This window comes from Typopeltis vanoorti, chromosome 20 (assembly GCF_054136105.1).
Source record: "Typopeltis vanoorti isolate ZY-2024b chromosome 20, IOZ_Tvanoo_1.0, whole genome shotgun sequence".
In the NCBI taxonomy this organism is placed as follows: domain Eukaryota; kingdom Metazoa; phylum Arthropoda; class Arachnida; order Uropygi; family Thelyphonidae; genus Typopeltis; species Typopeltis vanoorti.
The window spans coordinates 81,584,768-81,604,176 of NC_143568.1; the positions used below are offsets into that span (position 1 = coordinate 81,584,768).

Genomic DNA, 19,409 nt, shown 5'->3' on the forward strand with positions numbered 1-19,409 from the left:
CTTCCAATGCCAGATGAGTATGACAGCTTAAAGAGATGATACAAGATGGGTGTGATTTCTGAAGCACAAGCTTTTAGTACAACTGGAGGAATACCATCAAGATCAAGACACTTATTGGTATTAAGTCTGAATATTTTTCTGATGTCCTGGTGAAATTTCACAGCAGGCATACTGTAGATTGTTTATGGAATGGTTAGAGGAGATCTGCCTTGGTTATATGTATAAGAATTTGAGAAAAAAACTTATACCAAGAGGAAATGCCAACATCTAAAGATGGCAAACATCAAAAAACGTTCCAAACCTCAACAAATTTGGGTGCATGAGACTGCCCCAAATTTGGGAGACTTACATCATGAGAACATCAGCCCAACAGCCAAGACAACCCAATATAGCCCACTAGGAGGCACCATTAGGACTTTAGGAACAACAATAATTTCTTATCTTCTGCCTCATTTGCTTTTTGTAGTGCCTGCGTGCACGTGTTATATTTGTATGTTCCCATGAAGATGGCAATGTGACATTGCCGAAATATAGGAAGTATTTATTAAAGTTTCTTTTAATTAATATTCCAGTATACGTTGTAAATTCCTTAAATAATTTAATAGTCATGTGTTGCCAATGTATGAGCCTTTCTACAAGAATAAAGATGGCAATATCTTTAGATGTTGCCATTGTACCATCAGGTGCAATTGTGAAAGAGGTATAAACATGAAAGGACAGTAATAGACATGGTAGACAAACTTAGTGCATTTGTTCCTTAGAAAGTGTGATTTGGATGATTTTTTGCGTTTGTTATGAGCCATAGTGTAAGCTAAATGAGAAGCTGGAGTTTTTGATTGGAGCCAGGCATATGCAGAATATTTGGCTTGGACTGCTTTGGCACAGTTGTTGCAGAAGGATCATGAGTCATAGTAAATTAATAGTGTTATCTGACACTATTAGTTTACTGTATGGTGATTTCTTTCCTGAATTTGAGAAGATTTGAATTTGTTATACAGACAGGATATTTTATCTGGAAAAACAAGATCTATAAATAGATTGAAGGCACTGCCATATTCAAGCTATGTTTTGAACCATCTGGAAGATAACTTGCTCTTGTGCATTCATCCCTACTCTTCTCTTTGAATTTCGTTACATCGATGACGTTTTTGCTGTTAATCTGAAAATGAACTTTCCCCTTACCTACATGGGATCAATAGCCTTCACCCACACATTCAATTAACCATAGTAGTTTATCATTCTTGGACATTCTTCTTATTTGCACAGCCTCTGGTACTTTGTCAACTAGTGTTTATTGGAAACCTACCTTTACTGATAGATACATTCATCAGAATTGGTGTTATCAAGTCATTAAGTAATTGAGCAGATAATGCGTATGCTCCTCTCCCTCCTATTGACTCCTATGTCCAAAACCTAAGGATTTTTCAACAGACTGCAGGGTTCCATTGCCTTATATTTCTGGTATCTCTGAATCTATTGGTAGAATTTTGAAGAAGTATCACCTTATTCTCACATATTCTCCTATCACCAAAATTTCTCATCTGTTGCTATCTACAAAAGACAAATTGTCACCTCTATCTTTAGCTGATGTTTCTCTGATTCCTTGTGAATGTAATTTGACATACTTTGGACAGACAGGTTGGTCTGTGGAAAAAAAATAATTAATAAACATCAATACTACATTAAATACGTTAAACCTCAAAAGTCTGGCCTGACACAGCATAGTATTGACATTAAACACAGTATCTAATGGCATGAAGCTTGTCATCCTTAGAAGCAGTTTTAAATTTATTTATTTATTATTATTATTTGGTGACACGTCCAAGGAGTCCAAAGACTCATAGAAAGAAGAAACCTACTCAACTCTCAATTTCCACCGCTTAATCCACCAACTACATAGAACGTTACTATCATCATCATCTGCCCATCACCACCACTAGTATTTTTTTTTTGTCTGTAAATTGCATGTGTTCTGAAGGCCGATTTGTTTGTATGTGGGAGAAAAAAACCTGCTACCTCTGTATAAGATCAGCTAATTCACCTTCGATTGAAAAATTCCTATATAACGATTCCTCTCATCATGACGTGAATCGAACTTAGGCCTTTTCCAGTTGAAGGGCACAATGTACTGTCGTTCTTCCAGTTGCGCTACAGAGGCACTCTAATGGGGAAAAAACCTAACTCGAAAAACACCGAGATTTGAAATTAGGTCCAGTTACTTAGCAAATGCGCACTACTGAGGCTCACAACACGAATGCCTTTTCAAAGAAAGTTGTGAAGCCCTTTTACATCATCCTGACCTGAATTGGAATGATTCTCCCCCTCCCCCCAAAAAAAGTTTGGGCGATTCTTAATTTATGTAAACATAATATTTTTTAATATTAATATTGATTTCTTGCTCAGCACAGCCATTTTTAATTGGTAAACCGATTGTTATATATACTGTATTTTTTTGTGTATAAGACAAAATTTTTAGACCAAAAATTGGGGGTCGTCTGATACACGGGGGGAGGGTAACCGGTTGGGAGACCCGCAGTTGCTGTGGCGAAACTGCCGGTACCTTGTCTCCGCAAACAGGCTTCTGCCAATCACTAGCATTTGTTAACTCTGTTGATTGACGTCATTAGCGGCTGATTCTGAATAAACCAATTAGAACTCTGAAAGTATTCATACGTCTGCAATTAGTTGGCAGGGTAAGTTAATGCACTAACAATATTTTGAGCACTAGCCCATAAAAATGTCCGAAAATAAAAAATGATTGTCATATTCTTCAAAATTCAAGTTAAAAGTCATCAATTACACAAAATAACATGGAAATAAATCTTCAAGGAGAGACAGTTTGGACTTCCTCCCACTGAGTATATGATTAGACAGTGAAGATGTTTAAAATATTGATTTCTTAATTTTGTGTTCGAAAAAGTAGGGTTTGTCTTATACATGGGGGGGGCATCTTATACACTGAAAAACCAAAGAACAGCAATACTTTGTATTGATGTTCTTTGATTTGTTTGTTTTTACACAGTGATGATGTACTGTTATTTTCAGTACAAAAGATCAGTACTTTCATTAAATTTTATTACTGTGGTTGTGTAATTTTGGATTTTATAGTTATATCACAGGCACATTTTAAAGATTGCATAAATTAATGCTAAGGAAATTCTTCTAATGTTCCATTTCAGGTTTTTAGATGGGTACTATGTTTACTTTAGTCATCTGGAATTTGATCTCATGACTTTTGGATTATGCACTGCTGCAACTGTCTTATTTGAGCAGTTCTAATTGAATATGATCTACTTTGGCTATTCCTGCATTTCAGGTTTTTTTTTTTTTTTTTTTTTTTTTTTTTTTTTTTTTTTTTTTACATCAAATATTGGATTACATTCTTCTTGAATATTTTCTATTGCTGTTCTATTATTTCATGTTTCTTTCAAAGTAATTACTTGAGATATCGGAATATCCAGACTCAAATGTTCCAAATCTCTTGTATACTCTTGTGTCTTGAAGCTGTTGCTATCAACAATGACATATTGAAACTTTTTTTCATTTCTTGTCTTCTCTCCATATGAATTTGTGCGTATCTTAATGTTGGAACATGGTGTTAGTTGTTACTAACACCATGTCCTGAACAAAAGTCCAGCTAGTGTTTAACATTATTATGAGCTTTACTCTTTTCTCCAAATTTTCCCAAAATTCTGTCTGGTATTCATTTCCTACTCTGCTGTTTAGACATCCAACAATGACTAACTTTTTCTTAGTGTCAGCTGCCTTCTCTTATATCTGGAAAAATTCCTCCACTCCTTCCTTAGAACCAGCAACAGTGCTGCACAAATAAGCCTTGTTTAGTTCTCCATTTAGATGTTTACTGATATTACTTTACTTGATATTGCCTTTCATTCAAGAAGATTATCCTCATGCTTCATGTTGAACACTATAGCTACTCCTTCCTTTGCTTCCCTTTTGGTAACACCTATTATGTAGGTACTTCTCCAGTTTTTGTTTCATTTCCACTTCTTTTCCATCAGTTCCCTTACACTGATGATGCAAATCTTGAATTCTGCTGATTGTGATTTGGAGTTTGTTCTGGTTGCTGACTTTTCACTGTCATCCTGGTTCCCTGACAAAAATAGCACAGCACATTGTATAACCAAGTGACTTCCCAATAATATGAAATTCCATTAGCTGTACCATGATTCCATTTTGGTTTAAGCCAATTTGATCTCTTATATTGTTAGTCACTGACTAACTGGTTGCACAGGACTGTGGAGCATGTGCGTGTGCACGCGCAGCGGTGGTGGAGAGAACAACTTGAGTGTGCCTTCTAATTGAATTGTTTGTCAGACTGTCTCTTATTTGTTCAGTAGCTAGAGTTTTGTGAAGCTGGCTATTCCTTAAATATGCTTTATGTAAATTGAGAATGTTTTCTGTTGTAACATTTAGTTCATCTGCATATGTTTTATGTTGAGCCCATACACGAGAGGTTGGTAGATAAACCTATAGTACATTAGTACCATGTATTGGTTGGGAAAGAAGGTACTTGTTCACATTGGATTTGAATGACTGTATATTGTATTCCTTAGGGAACACAAAAAGGGGAAGACTTCCATATAGCAGTTGCAGGGATGATGGAGGAGGAGAAGAAACTTGTTCTGTGGGTTTAAAGGTGCACTGTGTAGGGATGTTGAGCAGCAGCTGTACGTGTTCCAACGAGCTCAGTACTAAGTGGGGAAGTTATTGATGCTATTTCGGATGAACATTTTCCATGGAAACATTTGTAGGAAACACAGTGCGGAGACCGATCGTCTGTGTAAAAGTGTGGGGGAGTAAGTTGGTAAGAGATGGGTCATTAATAAGTCTAATTGCTCTCCTCTGGATTGAGTTGAGTATTTTGAGAGAGCTTTTGGGGGACCCACCCATATGTTTATCAAAAGAAAGGGGGGAGTGCAATATGCTGTCGTCTGCAAAAAAAACTGTATATTGGGTTAGAGGTGGGCTGAAGTAGGTCATTGATATATACACCTAGTAGGAAGAGGGTTAGTGAGAAGACAGAACCTTGAGGAACCCAGGCATTAGTTGAATGGTGAGAGGATAAGGAGCCATCCACAACCACACATAGTGTGCGTCTGGATAGAAAGCTGGCAATCCAACTACAGAGGTCTTGAGATAGACCAAACAATGGCAGCTTGCTTAGTAAGTCCTTGTGCCAGACCCGGTCAAACTCCTTGGAGATATCGTCCAACCGCTTGAGATTTGCCAAACTTCTCCATGGCATTTGTCCAGAGATGGGTGACATATGTGAGCAGATCTCCTGTTGATTGGCAGTGACAGAATCCATACTGGTGGTCGTTTATTAGATGGGTAGTTTCAAGGTAGTGTACGAGTTGGGAATTGATTTTTTTTCTATGATGATGAGCGAGATGGGGTGGTAGTTAGACAGCAGTGACTTGTCGCCCTTCTTGGGAATGGGTTGAATATAGGCCAATTTCCAGGCTGTGAGATAGATACCAGTGGAGTAAGACAGTATATATAAGCGACATAGGACAGGAGACAGTTCTGGTGTGCAAACCTTCAGGCAATTGGAGGAATGCCATCAGGACCAGGAGACATTTTTGTGTCTAATTTGGACAGTATTTTACTGATCTCTTTCTGGCAAAAGGATATAGTGGGCATTGTATGTTGGGCAACTGGAATGGTTAGGGGACATTTGGCATTGTCAATTATGCGTGCATTGGAAGAAAAGTGTGAGGCCAGGAGATTGGCCTCACACTGATAGTTGGGAGTAGTGTTGGGCGGAAGTTATGACCAGTTGGTGAGGGACCAAAACACTCAGCTGCCATTTGGACAGGCTGCTAATTTCCTGCTTTTTGCTCTTTCGAACTCTGTTTTGGAATCATTGATTGCTTTTTTTAAATTTATTTTGGGCTTGGGTATAAGCTCTAAAGGAGGATGGTTCTTGATTTGAGCCAGTAATGGTGTGTTTGGTTTTTCATTTGTACAGTCTTGGCGCATCTTTTGGAAAACCAAGGTTTAGTTAGGTTATTCAGAGTACTGTGGGGAATGTGTGATTCCATGCCAGTGAGGATTACTTTGGGTACAAGTTCAGTGCATATGTTTGGGTTGGAAGGTCAGAAGCAATAGTCTAACCATGGGAATGAGGCATAGAAGTTGCAGAGGCTGTCCCACTTCGACAAATTACTCTTGTATGGGAGTGGCTGTGTAAGCATTGTTGCATGGGGGAGGAGATGATCATTAGGTTGTGGTCAGAATTGCCTAGCGGATCCTCTACATTCACTGTGTGGTGTGATTGGTCAGGAAGAGGTCTAGGCAGTGGTGGGTTGGTAAATTTTTAACAACTGGCTCGCTTTATGAAAAATTTGATTCTTCACAAAGTTCTATTGTATCTTCACTTGTCTTTGTTTCTGCTTCTTCAAATTTTGTCCTTTTAATATTTAAGAAGTTTCATTCTATCTCATTTTTTCAACTAATGGCTATCCGCTTTTTCGACCGCAAAACTCTAATCTTGATTAAAATTATTTTAATTATTAAAAAAAAAAAGAAAAGAAAAAAACTGAAATAAAAACATATTAAAGAAAATTTTCCTATATTACCTACAACTTACCTATTATCAAATGAAATCCTGAACAAAAAAAATGTAACACTAATATTACCACTCATAGTCGATCAAATGACCAGAAACTGTAGCCGTCACGATGAATTTTTGTATTTATCGATAGTACAACAATGTTGCATTTCCAAGAACTTAATGTTGCAACGATACGAAATTAATAATGGAAAAATCTCACGTACAAAGATTATTTAATAGTATAATTTTCGCCTGTGTGTCACAGGCATCTTCAGTACATTAAGCTCAAATTGAATAATAACTGACAATTCCAAAAAGCGCCACCTAAGTAGCTGGTGTAAGATAACTAAAAAGGTCAATAACTTTCCTAAAAAAAATAATAAAATAAAATAAAAAAAAATAAATAAATACAATAAAAAGTTAGGAAAGATTAGCTGATTTGTAAAGTACTATCTCCCATAAAGGGGATAGATGTACGCCGTCGGATCTGTTTAAGTTAGGAGAATGAAGGAGTGTTTCACATGTTTCTTTATAAAGGCGTTCCATGAGAAACTGTTAAATAATCTTTGTACGTGAGTTTTTTCTGTTATTAATTTTGTATCGATATGTCTACTCACGGTATACCTCTTTTAAAACTTATTAAAGTTGCAAGTTCTTAGAAATTCGCCGAAAAATAAGGCATTATTGTTTATTCAAATACCCAGTTCGGGAGTTTTGATAACGTGTTTGTGTTTTAATGAATACAGACATTGTTTAGTAAATAAAATCGTTTCCAAATTCCCGTTCTTAAATTGAATTTGTGTTTTGTGAATTTTCCTTTATGCATTTATTTTTGATGATAATATATGTAAGTGTTTATTATACAATTTCAAAATATTTACGAGAAAAAGCATATACCACCATTCATCATCTATCCTTTCATAAAGAATTTTAATAACCAGCTTGCCCAACTTAAAAACATTAACAACTGGCTTGCTAAATTTGAAAAATTTGCAAGCTGGTCCCAACACACCACTGGGTCTAGGGTATTTGGAGAGTCCTTTTCCTATCCTATCCCAATGGCTTTAACAGGCCTTTATGGCCCACAACCTTCTAAGCATACTTGGATTTCGTAACTGAAATATGAGGATAAGATGGTCAGCCCTGTGCCTCTAAGTATTCCGGACTGTATCTCTGTGTGTTCACGGGGCTGGTTTGCCTGCTTGTGGGATGAAAAACCCCATATAAACTGGCAGAAAAAACTCTGCTGTCCACGCCCAAGACAGGCTAACTTGGCTATGGCTGAGGAAGATCTTTAAGCTCCTCACGTCGTCGACGGGAATCGAACCTAGGACACTCCTTCCCCAAGCATATGGTTGTGAAGCGCAAAGCCACTAGGCTAACTGCGTGGACTATTTGGAGAGTGCTTTCGGTTATCGGATATTCTGGTTGGCATCTGAACTAGTTGTGTAAAGTCATCAGTGATAGCGAATGTTTCAGCATCTCTGCCTGCAAGATCTGTACAACTGGAGAAGGAAAGCCAGTTGGTGTTGTGGACATTAAAATCTCCTTGGAAGATGATTTTGCTGTTGGGAAAGTGGGACTGGAGAAAGTCAGTTTTTAAGGAGAGGCAATTAAAGAGCTCAGAGTGGTTGCATTAGGGGAGCAATAGAGGCAGCATATGAATTTCACTGAGTTGGTAAGGATATTTTCATCCAAAGAAGGTCATAGTTGGGTGATTCTAGGTTGGGTTCTCTCTGGAAGGTATGTTGGAGTGGATGTATGCACAGATGCCACTCTTGGGTGAAAAGGAGTTAAAGAGTGTGTAGTTTGGAAGGTTGAGGTGAATAGCCCTGGAAGGATGTGATATTTGAGTTTATGCCAGAAAGAGTAGGTGAGGTTTGGTGGAAGACAAAAAATGAATGAATGTTTATACCTATAAAATGTAACAATTTATTTAATATAGAATAATATTCAGTAGTTCGTGTTATTTGTTTCATGATCAAAATAAATCTTAAACATAAATGTAATTTATGAATTTTCACAACTTTCTTAGGTATGTCCGAAGTGAAAAGGCTTGTGGTTTCTATTGTTCAGTTTCTTGGAGAACAGCTTCAAAATGGAGATCTTTCTGCAGATGCTAAAGAAAGTTTAGAGGGTAAGTTTTTTTTAGGATGATTGGAAAAGATGATTTGAATGTTTGGTTCAAAACCATATTATTTTGAATATTTGAAAAACAATGCCTCATTGTTTTGTGAAGTATATCCTCAAAGGGTATATGCACATATATTCGCACTAGTTTCTATCAACAATTTTCTTTGAAATTAGTTGGGTAGTTGTCAGATTTAATCACCTCTTACTTGTCTTACTTACTTACTATCTTCTAAATTACTTCTAGTCATCAGTTCATATATGTTTTTTGTCTTTCTCTGAATCATTTTTCTGCCATTTTTCTTTTGTTCCTGTTTTGTCATTCTTCTGTGTTCATGTTCCTTTGTACATTCTTCAAGATATGTACAGGATTCTGTGCTGTGTGATTAAACTTATGTTATTACTAGGTTCAGTTAGGAAAAATACATTTCTCTGACATTTGATTTCTTTGGTACTGAATGGAAGTTTTTGCTCTCTTAAGGTCTAATATCTTATATTATTGTCTTTTAGAGCACTTTTAACTACATCAAACATCTGTTTTTGCTAACCTTTCCCTCTCCCATATTACCTTAGATTAGCTCTGCTTACACATTCTTGAAGACTAACAGTGACAAGTTGTTTCCTAATATCTTCATTTTTCATATGATTCTGTAATGATACCCACTCTAATTTTTCTCACTCTCATATCAGGATCTCCAGTCCTATCAACTACTTTATTTCTAATCCTGATCCATAAGTTAAACCTGTTTTGACCAGTGCCTCTGTACTGTTAGCATTTTGCTAATTTGTTTCTTATTCAATAGAAGTTTATTTGGCTGGCTTCCCATCATACCAGTTTTGCTTACCAGTTAAATTAAATTTAACTTTATTAATAAATATGTCTAAGTGGTGTATTTTAATGTGTTATATAGGTTTACCATTAAGAATGTAGTTTTTTCCCATATTTCTACCTATTTTCATATTTTATCTTTTTTATGCTATTTTCATACCAAAATTTAGTTATACAGTTAATTTAGTTAAAGAGCTTTAAACACTTGAAGTAAAGATCAGAATTGATATCTCCAATAATCTGATTGTTGAAGGATATATGTACACCCTTTCCTTACACTGATTTTAATTAAACTTTCTGCTGTATTTGCTTCAATTCTAACTTCTGATTTACATAATGTCTTGTTTACACTACCTAATTTTCAGCATTTTTAATAGTTTTTCTTTTGGCACCTTATCATATGCCTTTTTCAGAGATGTACAAAGTTAAGTATACAGATTATTGTTATATTCCAGTGATTTCTCAACTCTCTGTTTAAAATGATCTGATCCTGATAACCATCTCTATTTGGTCTTAACCCAGCCCATGGTGGGATTCAAACCCACAGCCTGTTGGTTGGCAAGCAGATATACCAACTGCTCAGCCAAAGAAGTTATCACCAAAATTACTTCGGATGATGTTCTTCTGCCTTATCAATTCACAAAAGATCCATGCCCACAGTGGGATTCAAACTTGCAGCCACTTGGCTAACCAGGCATGTTTGACTAAAATAAAATGCCTACCAGACCATCTCGTGTTGCCATCCATGTTCCACTCCACCAAAGACCAGCCACTTCCCCTAGACCTACCTGGATTATACCAGGTCCCTTGCAGCTGTAAACTCTCCTACTATGACCAAACAGGCAGGACAGCTAATGTTAGGATATCAGAACACAAAGAGTACATTTGGTTTCACCAATACAACCACTCTGGGCTTGCTGACCATGATTTGGATACCCGCCACAGAATACGCTGGAAGAAAGCCACTTTATTACACCACAGCAAATTGAATTATGAAAGATTGTTCATAGAATCTGCCTCGGGTCTAAAAAAACTTTCCAAACCTCAACAAATTTGGATGCATGAGACTGCTCCAAATTTGGGAAGCTTGCATCATGAGAACATCGGCCCCAACAGCCAAGACAACTCAATAAGCCCACTGGGGGGGGGGGCACTTTTAGGACTCTAGGAACAATGTTAGTTTCTCTCTTCTGCCTCATTTTCCTCGTTGTTAGTGCTTGCGTGCACGTGTCATAGTTTTTTGTTCCCATGAAGATGGCGATGTGACATTGCCGAAATATAGGAAGTATTGATTAAAGTTTCTTTTAATTAATATTCTAGTATAGTTGTAATTTCCTGAAATAATTTAATAGTCAAAAGCAAACTAGAAACTCTAGACATCAGGGATAACAACACTCCATTTGCACCACTAAATACACTATTTCTATGGTATGCAATGGAAAAGCTGCATACCATCATGCAGCCTCTTTCAGGCATGTAGAACAGAATACTCTGATTTTATATCTATCTAAGAGATAGTTCAGATTAAGAGTCTCAAATGCAGTCTACAGTTGTCTTCCCAGCCACGGTAATATCTAGTCAGATCCATCTAGAAATGTAGCAACTCACCTGCTTGCCATACTTGCATTAGATTACATAATGCACCTTTGGTAGAATTTTAATATTTGTATGGACTCACGAAGCTCTACAATAAGAAGTCTGGTATGTAAACTATGTCCAATGCTAGCTCAGATCCAACATGTTCCATCAGTTTTATAGGCTCCATCTGAATGTTTACCTCAGTTGGATTCCAAGCCATGCTGAGTTTGAAGGTAATAAGGTTGCATAATACTTTAGCTAGGTCAGTTCGTTCATTAAGATTCAGTGAGCTCTGTATTATCTGAACTTAAGTTAATTTGAGTATTCATAACAAAATTACAAATTTTGCCTAGATTCATGTTTTGCTACCAGAGGTGCAATGCCCCCAACAATTCGTTTGTTTTGTATGTAGGCTATTTAAATAGGGCAAAATTAATAATTGCAACAATTCATTTAGTTTTTTTTTTTTTAAACATGATTTGTTTTTAATTTCCATCTTTATATTAGAAGTGTTTCAATTAACTATGTGCACTGGACTCACATATGATCAAATTGAGTAGTAGTAGTCTCATTGTGTTCTCTATTATGAATAACAGGTGAAGCAGATGGGGCGACCCATTTATTGGCAACTTGGTTTCATAGCTGCATTTTAGAGCTAGTACTATAACTGAAAGCAAAAAATGCATGCTTTTGTACAAAGCAGCTCTGATTTTAAATATAGATATTAGATAGACTGAAGTGTATATGACATGAGTTTATATTTCTAGTCATTTTAGCTTGCATTTGGAGTTTGTTAATGGCTGGACAAAATAAGAGAAACTTTCATATTTATTTTTTTAATAAATAAAAAAAAGACTTTTGATGGATATATACAAAATTGTAACAAAACGGTATAAGAAGATATATTATTAAATGTAATTGCCATAAATATTTCATCTGCTGAGAAAAAATAATCTCAGAATTGTTATTTTTTGTTAACTTTCATCATCAAATTGTACCCTCAAGGGATGTACAGGACATGATAGTTCTACATGAAACCTTACATCTTTAATAACTTCCTATCTACAATTTTCCTACAAATCATTATGTTACCTGTCAAGACTCCAACATTATCAGATCTTATATTTCTGTCTTATGGCACTTTTGCTGTATCAATCCACCTATATTTCAGTCATCCTCTGGGCCTTTTTCCTTCCAACCTGGCAAAAAAATACTTGATTTGCTAATCTTTTCTCTCCCATTCTGTTTAAGTGACCATACCACCTGAGATTATTATTTCATACGAATACAACGGCCGTGAGGCCCCTTTTACAGAAAAGTACGCCACATCTCAATCCCCTCTACTTTTATCCGGGTTCGGGACCGGCATAGTTGACAAATCAGGCCTATGGCTGGGTCATAAGTATTCCTGACTGTAATCTATGTATGTGTTCACGGGCTGGTTTGCCTGTTCTGGGGGACGAAAAACCTGAGTTTCCAGGTGAAAAAAAACCCCTACCTCCGTATGAGACCGACTAACTCACTTTTCATCGAAAGGTTAGCCAGTTTATGGGCACTCGCCTATTTATCCATCGAAAGAGGCCAGATAAAAGTTTCTCACAAAACTGACGGGAATTGAATCCATGTCTTCCCGACCAATGGGCTTCATCTATACCCACTGAGGTACGGAGGCTCACCACCTAAGATTAGCTCTGCTAACACATTCCTGGATGCTAACAATGTCAAGTTCTTTCCTAATATCCTTGTTTTTAATATGATATTGCCATATTAAAAACAAGTGATATCGGTCTGTTTACATCCCTAATCTTTCTCAGGACTCTCATGTCTGTGGTCTCTAGTCTTTGGTCAAGTGTTTTATTTCTAACCCAACTCTCATATCCATAAGTTAAAATTGGTTTGAACACTGTCTTGTATACAGCTAATTTAGTGTTTTGACTAATTTCTCTCTTATTTCCATATAAATTTATTCAATCATTTATTCGACTTAGGGGTGCTTAAGGGTCAAAGCTGTATAACTGAGAGGAGACTTCCACATAGCTTTTAAAGGAATGCGGAGAACCGACCAGGGCTTCTGACCTAATGTCGAATCCTCACCTTCTCGTGGTGCACCCTGTTGGGTATCTACTTTGATACTGAACGAACGAGGATGGGCTGGCAATTTGGGATTTAGCCGACCAAATTGTATTCTTATTGGTTAAACCAAAATAAAAAATGATGGTACAACATGACAAAATTTCATGCCGGCTGGGGCGTCGCCCGGTTAAACAAGGCCCCCGTTGTTTTCGCCAGGGAACCAGGGCGAACAGCGAAAAGTCAGCTACTGGAACAAATCTGAAAACAAACCCCAACTCAACATCACCAGAGTTAAAGAGCAGTACTATCAATGTAAGAAGCCTGAATGGCAAAGAAATGGAGCTAGCTGAGGAATTAGATAAGTACCAGATCGACATAATAGGGGTGACTGAAACAAAAAAGACCAAAACTGGTGAGATCTTTCTGAGCAATAAATACAAAATGTTATATTCAGGCAATAACAATCAAGGAAAAGAAGGAGTAGCCATAGTATTCAACACAAAATACGCGGCTAATCTTCTTGAATGGCAGTCAGTCTCAAGTAGAGTAATGTGGGCAAATATGAGAATGGGGAACTGGACAATGAGACTTATTTGTGCCTATGGTCCCACAGAAGGTTCTCCGAAGGTAGAAGTGGAGGAATTTTTTGAGGCTTTAGAAAAAGCAACTGACACAATGAAAAAGGAAAAGTTGGTCCTTGTTGGGGATCTAAATAGTAGAGTAGGAAATGATTGTGAGACATACAAAAATATTTTGGGAAAATTTGGAGAAAAGAGCAAAGCTAATAATAATGGAAAATATCTGTTGGATTTCTGCTCAGGACATGGACTGGTTATTACTAACACCATGTTCCAACATAAAAATGTGCACAAATTCACATGGAGAGAAGAGGCTAGGAATAAGAAAAATCTCATTGACTATGTTATTGTTGATAGTGATGTTTTCTCCCTGGTGCAGGACACCAGAGTGTACAGCAGATTTGAAATTGGAAGTGATCACTATTTAGTCTTGAGCTGGATAAAATTGAATTTCATATTGAAAAGAATAACATGTAAGAAAGTTTTAAAGCGAATAAAAGTTGAGCAGCTCTCAGATGTAAACTGTAGACTAAAATACAGAAATATTATTGAAAAGAAAATGAAAGAGTTTGAGAACAGGAATCAAACCTTGGAGATTCAGTGGCAAACTCTGAAGGAAACATTGATTGATTCTGCCAGAGAGGCATGTGGTGAGGTTGTGTGCAAAGATAAAAAAATCAGAACTCCCTGGTGGACACAGGAAGTTAAAGAGGCAGTGAAGGAAAAGAAGAAAGCATATCAAAAGTTCCTGGCAAATAAGTCAGCTTTTACTCTTACAGAATACAGAGACAAATGTAAGAAAGCTAAACAGTGTGTAAAACTAGCTAAACAAAAGTCATGGGAGGACTTTGGCAAGAATATAGAAAATAAATATCAAGAAGGTGGCAAAATATTCTGGAGGTTGTTCAAGAAGCTTAGGAATGGAGGAAAGAGTGCTGTAAAAGGAATTGGAGATGATAAAGGTGACATGAAAACGGGAGAAAAAGATATCCTTGAAGTATGGAGTAATTACTTTGAAAAACTGCTAAATGAAACAACCAGTGATGACAGCACAGTGATAAAAAACACTGACCAGGCATGCAATCAGGAATACATATCCATACTTGAAGTAGAAAAAGCCATCAAAGGCTTGAAATGTGGAAAGGCATAGATGATGTTCGACCAGAAATGCTGAAGTATGGTGGTATAAAAGTCTTACAGTGGCTGCACTGCATAGTTCAGAAAGCCTGGACAGAGGGACGAATTCCCGATGATTGGAGTAGAGCTCTCATAGTACCCATATATAAAAAGGGAAATAAAACTGAATGTGAGAATTACAGAGGTTTTTCCCTACTGAGTGTTCCTGGCAAGATCTATGCAAGTATACTTGAGAAACGGTTGAGAAGAATTGTGGAAGAAAAGCTTGGTGAAGAACAATCTGGATTCAGGCCAAATAGAGGCTGTCAGGATCAGATCTTCACTTTACGACAAATAGTCGAGAAAGCATGGGAATATAACAAAGATCTGTATTTAAGTTTTGTCGATTTGGAAAAGGCATATGACAAGGTGCCAAGAGAGAAGCTATTCAATACGCTTCAGTTATATGGTGTCAATGGGGCATTATATCAAGCAATACTTAGTCTTTATTTGAGTTGTGAGTCAGCAGTTAGAATTGAAGGAAGTACAGGAAGATGGTTTAATGTTAAATCTGGTGTGAGACAAGGATGTACATTATCCCCTCTGTTATTCATTATCTATATGGATCACATTATGAAGGAATGTGGTATTAAACCTGATATCAAAATTGGAGATGTTAATGTCAGCTCTTTGCTTTATGCTGATGATGTTATACTTCTAAATAAATCCGCTACAAGTCTGCAAGATTCTCTGACTAAATTGAATAGCTGTTGTAATAGATATGGTATGAAGGTCAGCAATAAAAAGACAAAGACAATGAAAATAGGCAGAATCATTGAAAATGTCAACTGTGTTGTGAATGGAGAACCTGTGGAACAAGTAACACATTTCAGCTACTTAGGCACAATTTTTACTGAAGATGGTAAACTAAATATAGAAATAGACAACAGAATCAGCAAAGCTGGTATCGTGGGAAGTCAATTGAATAAATTCATATGGAATAAGAAAGAAATTAGTCGGAACACTAAATTAGCTGTATACAAGACTGTGTTCAAACCAATTTTAACTTATGGATCTGAGAGCTGGGTCAGAAGTAAAACACTTGACCAAAGACTAGAGACCGCAGATATGAGAGTCCTGAGAAAGATTAGAGACGTGAACAGATGGCATCAATGGCAATATCATATTAAAAATGAGGATATTAGGAAAGAACTTGACATTGTGAGCATCCAGGAATGCGTTAGCAGAGCTAATCTCAGATGGTATGGTCACTTAAATAGAATGGGAGAGGAAAGATTAGCAAAACAAGTGTTCTCTGCCAGGTTGGCAGGAAAACGACCCAGAGGAAGACCAAGATATAGGTGGATTGATACGGTACAAAGTGCCTTAGACGATAGAAATATAAGATCTGATAATGTTGGAGTCTTGACAAGTAACAGACTGATTTGGAGGAAAATTGTAGATAGGAAGTTAGTAATGATGTAATTTTTTCATGTAGTACTGTCATATCCTGTACACCCCTTGAGGGTACATGGCAGGAATTTGATGATGATGATGATGATGATTATTATTCGACTTATTACCATACCGATTTGTAGATTCTGTTGTCTATTTCCATACTTAATTTACCATCTTCACTAAATATCGTGCCTAAGTAGCTGAAATGTTTTACTTGTTCTATCGGTTCTCCATTCATAATGAAGTTGATATTTTCAATGTTTCTGCAAATTTTCATTTTCTTTGTGTTTTATTGCTGACCTTAATACAAATTTATTACAACAGTTATTCAATTTAGTTGGGAAATCTTGAATACTTGTACTGGATTTGTTTAAAAGTATAACATCGTCTGCATATGATGGTGGTCTGAAAAGTTCTCGGCCTTGACCATAGATGGCAATACTATCGGTATGATTTTTTTTTTTTTTTTAAGTTGGTATATCTGTCATAAGCATCCATGTGAAATTGCTAGTCATTCTATCAAGTAGTTTGTTTATACGGCTGTCGGAGAACAAAAGTTGTCTGTATCCCTTGAAATGAACAAAATTGAGTATCGTGTGGTTATAAAATTCTTTGTAAAAGAAGGTTTACCGCCAAAAGAAATTCATTTGAAGTTCATAAAAGTTAATGGGCACTCTTCTCCTTCGTTTTCGACAATTTTAAGAAATGGGTTGCCAAGTTTAAACATGGGCATACCACCTTGAAGATCATCCACGTGAAGGATGTCCAAAAAGTGTAACAACACCAGAAATCATTGATCAGGTGCATGATATGGTATTGGATGACCGGCGAGTCAAAGTGCGTGGAATTACTGAGACTATAGGCATTTCAAACAACTTGTATAGGATATATTTTGCATGAAGAATTGCAAATGGAAAAGCTTTGCTCAAGATGGGTGCTGTGCTTGCTCACAGCAGATCAAAAACGCACTTGCATGAAAATCCCACAACAGTGCTTGGAGTGTTTTAACAAGAATAAAATTGACTTTGTGCATTGATTTATTACTATGGATGAGACTTACACACCAGAATCCAAACCGCAGTCAAAACAGTCGACAGAAGCCAGTTGTTCAGCGCCAAAGAAGACAATGTTGGTTCTATCAGCAGGAAAGGTGGTGGCATCGGTGTTTTGGGATGCTAAAGGCATTTTGTTTATTAATTAACTTGAAAAGGGTAAAACAATAACCAGGGAATATTATTTCTATCTTTTAACCAGACTAGACCAAAAAAATTCATGAGAAAAGACCCGGTTTGCAGAAGAAGAAAATCATCTTTCATCAGGACGCCTACAAAGATGTTTTGGCATTGGGAAAATTAAGGGATCTGCACCATGAATTGTTGGAACATTCACCCTATTTCCCAGATTTGGTTCCCTCTGACTTCTATCTCTTCCCAAAACTAAAATTCTTTCTTGGCGGTCAGCATTTTTCTTCGAATCAAGATGTGATTGAGATGTGGAGGGGTATTTTGGAGATCTTACTGAGAACCACTACAGGGATGGGATAATGACACTGGAGCATTGCTGGAATAAATGTATGTCTTACGGGAGTTTATGTTGAAAATTAAAAATAATTTTGAAATTATAAATTCATTTTTTGTATTATTTTTGTATTTTTGTATAATTTTGAAATTATAAATTCTCTGTTAGGCCGAGAACTTTTTAGACCATCCTCGTAAAGTAAATAGCTGAGATTAACATCTCCAATTTTGATCAGGTTTAATGCTGCTTTCCTTCATAATGTGATCCATATAGATAAAAATAACAGAGGGGATAATGTACATCCTTGTGTGATACCAGATTTAATATCAAACCATCTTCCTGTACTTCCTTCAGTTCTAACTGCTGACTTACAACTTAAATAAAGACTAAGTATTGCTTTATATAATGCCCCATTGACACCATGTAAAAATAATCATAATTAAAATTTTGAATAATTTTACGAATAGTTTGTGTTAAAATGTTTATTAGTTTTAGTTTCATAACACGCATTGTCGGCATTTGCGATGTGCCCGTTATTGAAATTGTTTTGTCAAAAATGATATGTAAAGAAGTTAAAAATTGATGTACTTACTGGATTTGATATTTGTATTACTTACAGGAATTTTATTGTAATTTAAAATATTAAGTTTTGTGTTTTTATGAAGACATTCTCTCTTGTCGCTAACAGAGACAACGTGTCAGCCATTATTTATACCTAACTTCTTGCTTACCAATTTCATGGAGTGTGCATGCTTACCGAGAAGTTTGATGTGTGATTGACAGCTGACAAGTTTGGTATCAAAGCAACGGGAGAGTATAAACAAGAGAGCATTTGGAAGGAATTTAGAACACAGGCTGACAGATATTTAAGTTCGGAGGAACTTAAGTTTTTTTATGTGACAGTCGGAGGAAAATTAATAGTATGTTCCGAAAAAGGAATCGTGGAACTATTAAGTTTTAATGTGGAATAAGTATGTGGATAAATAAAAGAAAATATTGCTATATGCGTTTTAAACAGAATATTGGAGGAAACACTAATTGAAAGATTAGTAGTAGATTCCGAGAAGGAAATCTTAGAACTGTGTTTTTTAAAGTGGAAGAGTTAAGACTGTCAATAAGCATTTAGTGAATAAAAGAAGAAGTTGATATTTACGTTCTAAAGGAATGTTTGAGAAAACTCTGATTAGGAAGTTTCATCTGTATTAAGGATGCCGGATCTGACTATTATTTCTACTGAAGAAAAGAGACAGAATTAAGTCAGGAAGAATTGATGTGTGCTACATAAGTGATGGTAAAGAATCCTGTGAAAATGAAAAATAAAGTCATATATCTTCAGAAAAGGGCCTTGACAGAGAAAGAAACTGGCTATGAACATTTTGTGATTGTGCAAACAAAGTGTTTAGTCTAGTCTTAAGTGTAAGTTTATTTTTAAAAGGCCTTGGATCCAATTAATTTTGTAGTTAGTTATGTAATATTTGTTTGAAGTGTATATATATTGTTTTTGTTATATTAAATGTGTTTATTTTGTATTTTGGTCTTGAGTCAGTGA

At 36.2% G+C, this 19,409-nt stretch overlaps 1 protein-coding gene across 5 annotated transcripts in view; it reads left to right on the forward strand.

Annotated features, from left to right (window-relative positions):
* Positions 1–19,409, forward strand: part of LOC150095598 (small glutamine-rich tetratricopeptide repeat-containing protein alpha-like) — a 279,209-nt gene that overhangs the window by 14,082 nt on the left and 245,718 nt on the right. For all 5 annotated transcript variants that reach the window (XM_090410599.1, XM_090410600.1, XM_090410601.1 and 2 more), the window contains exon 2: positions 8,616–8,717. In XM_090410599.1, the coding sequence (XP_090266725.1) occupies positions 8,618–8,717 (100 nt within the window). In that variant the 5' untranslated portion in view covers positions 8,616–8,617. The remainder of the gene's footprint in view (positions 1–8,615; positions 8,718–19,409) is intronic.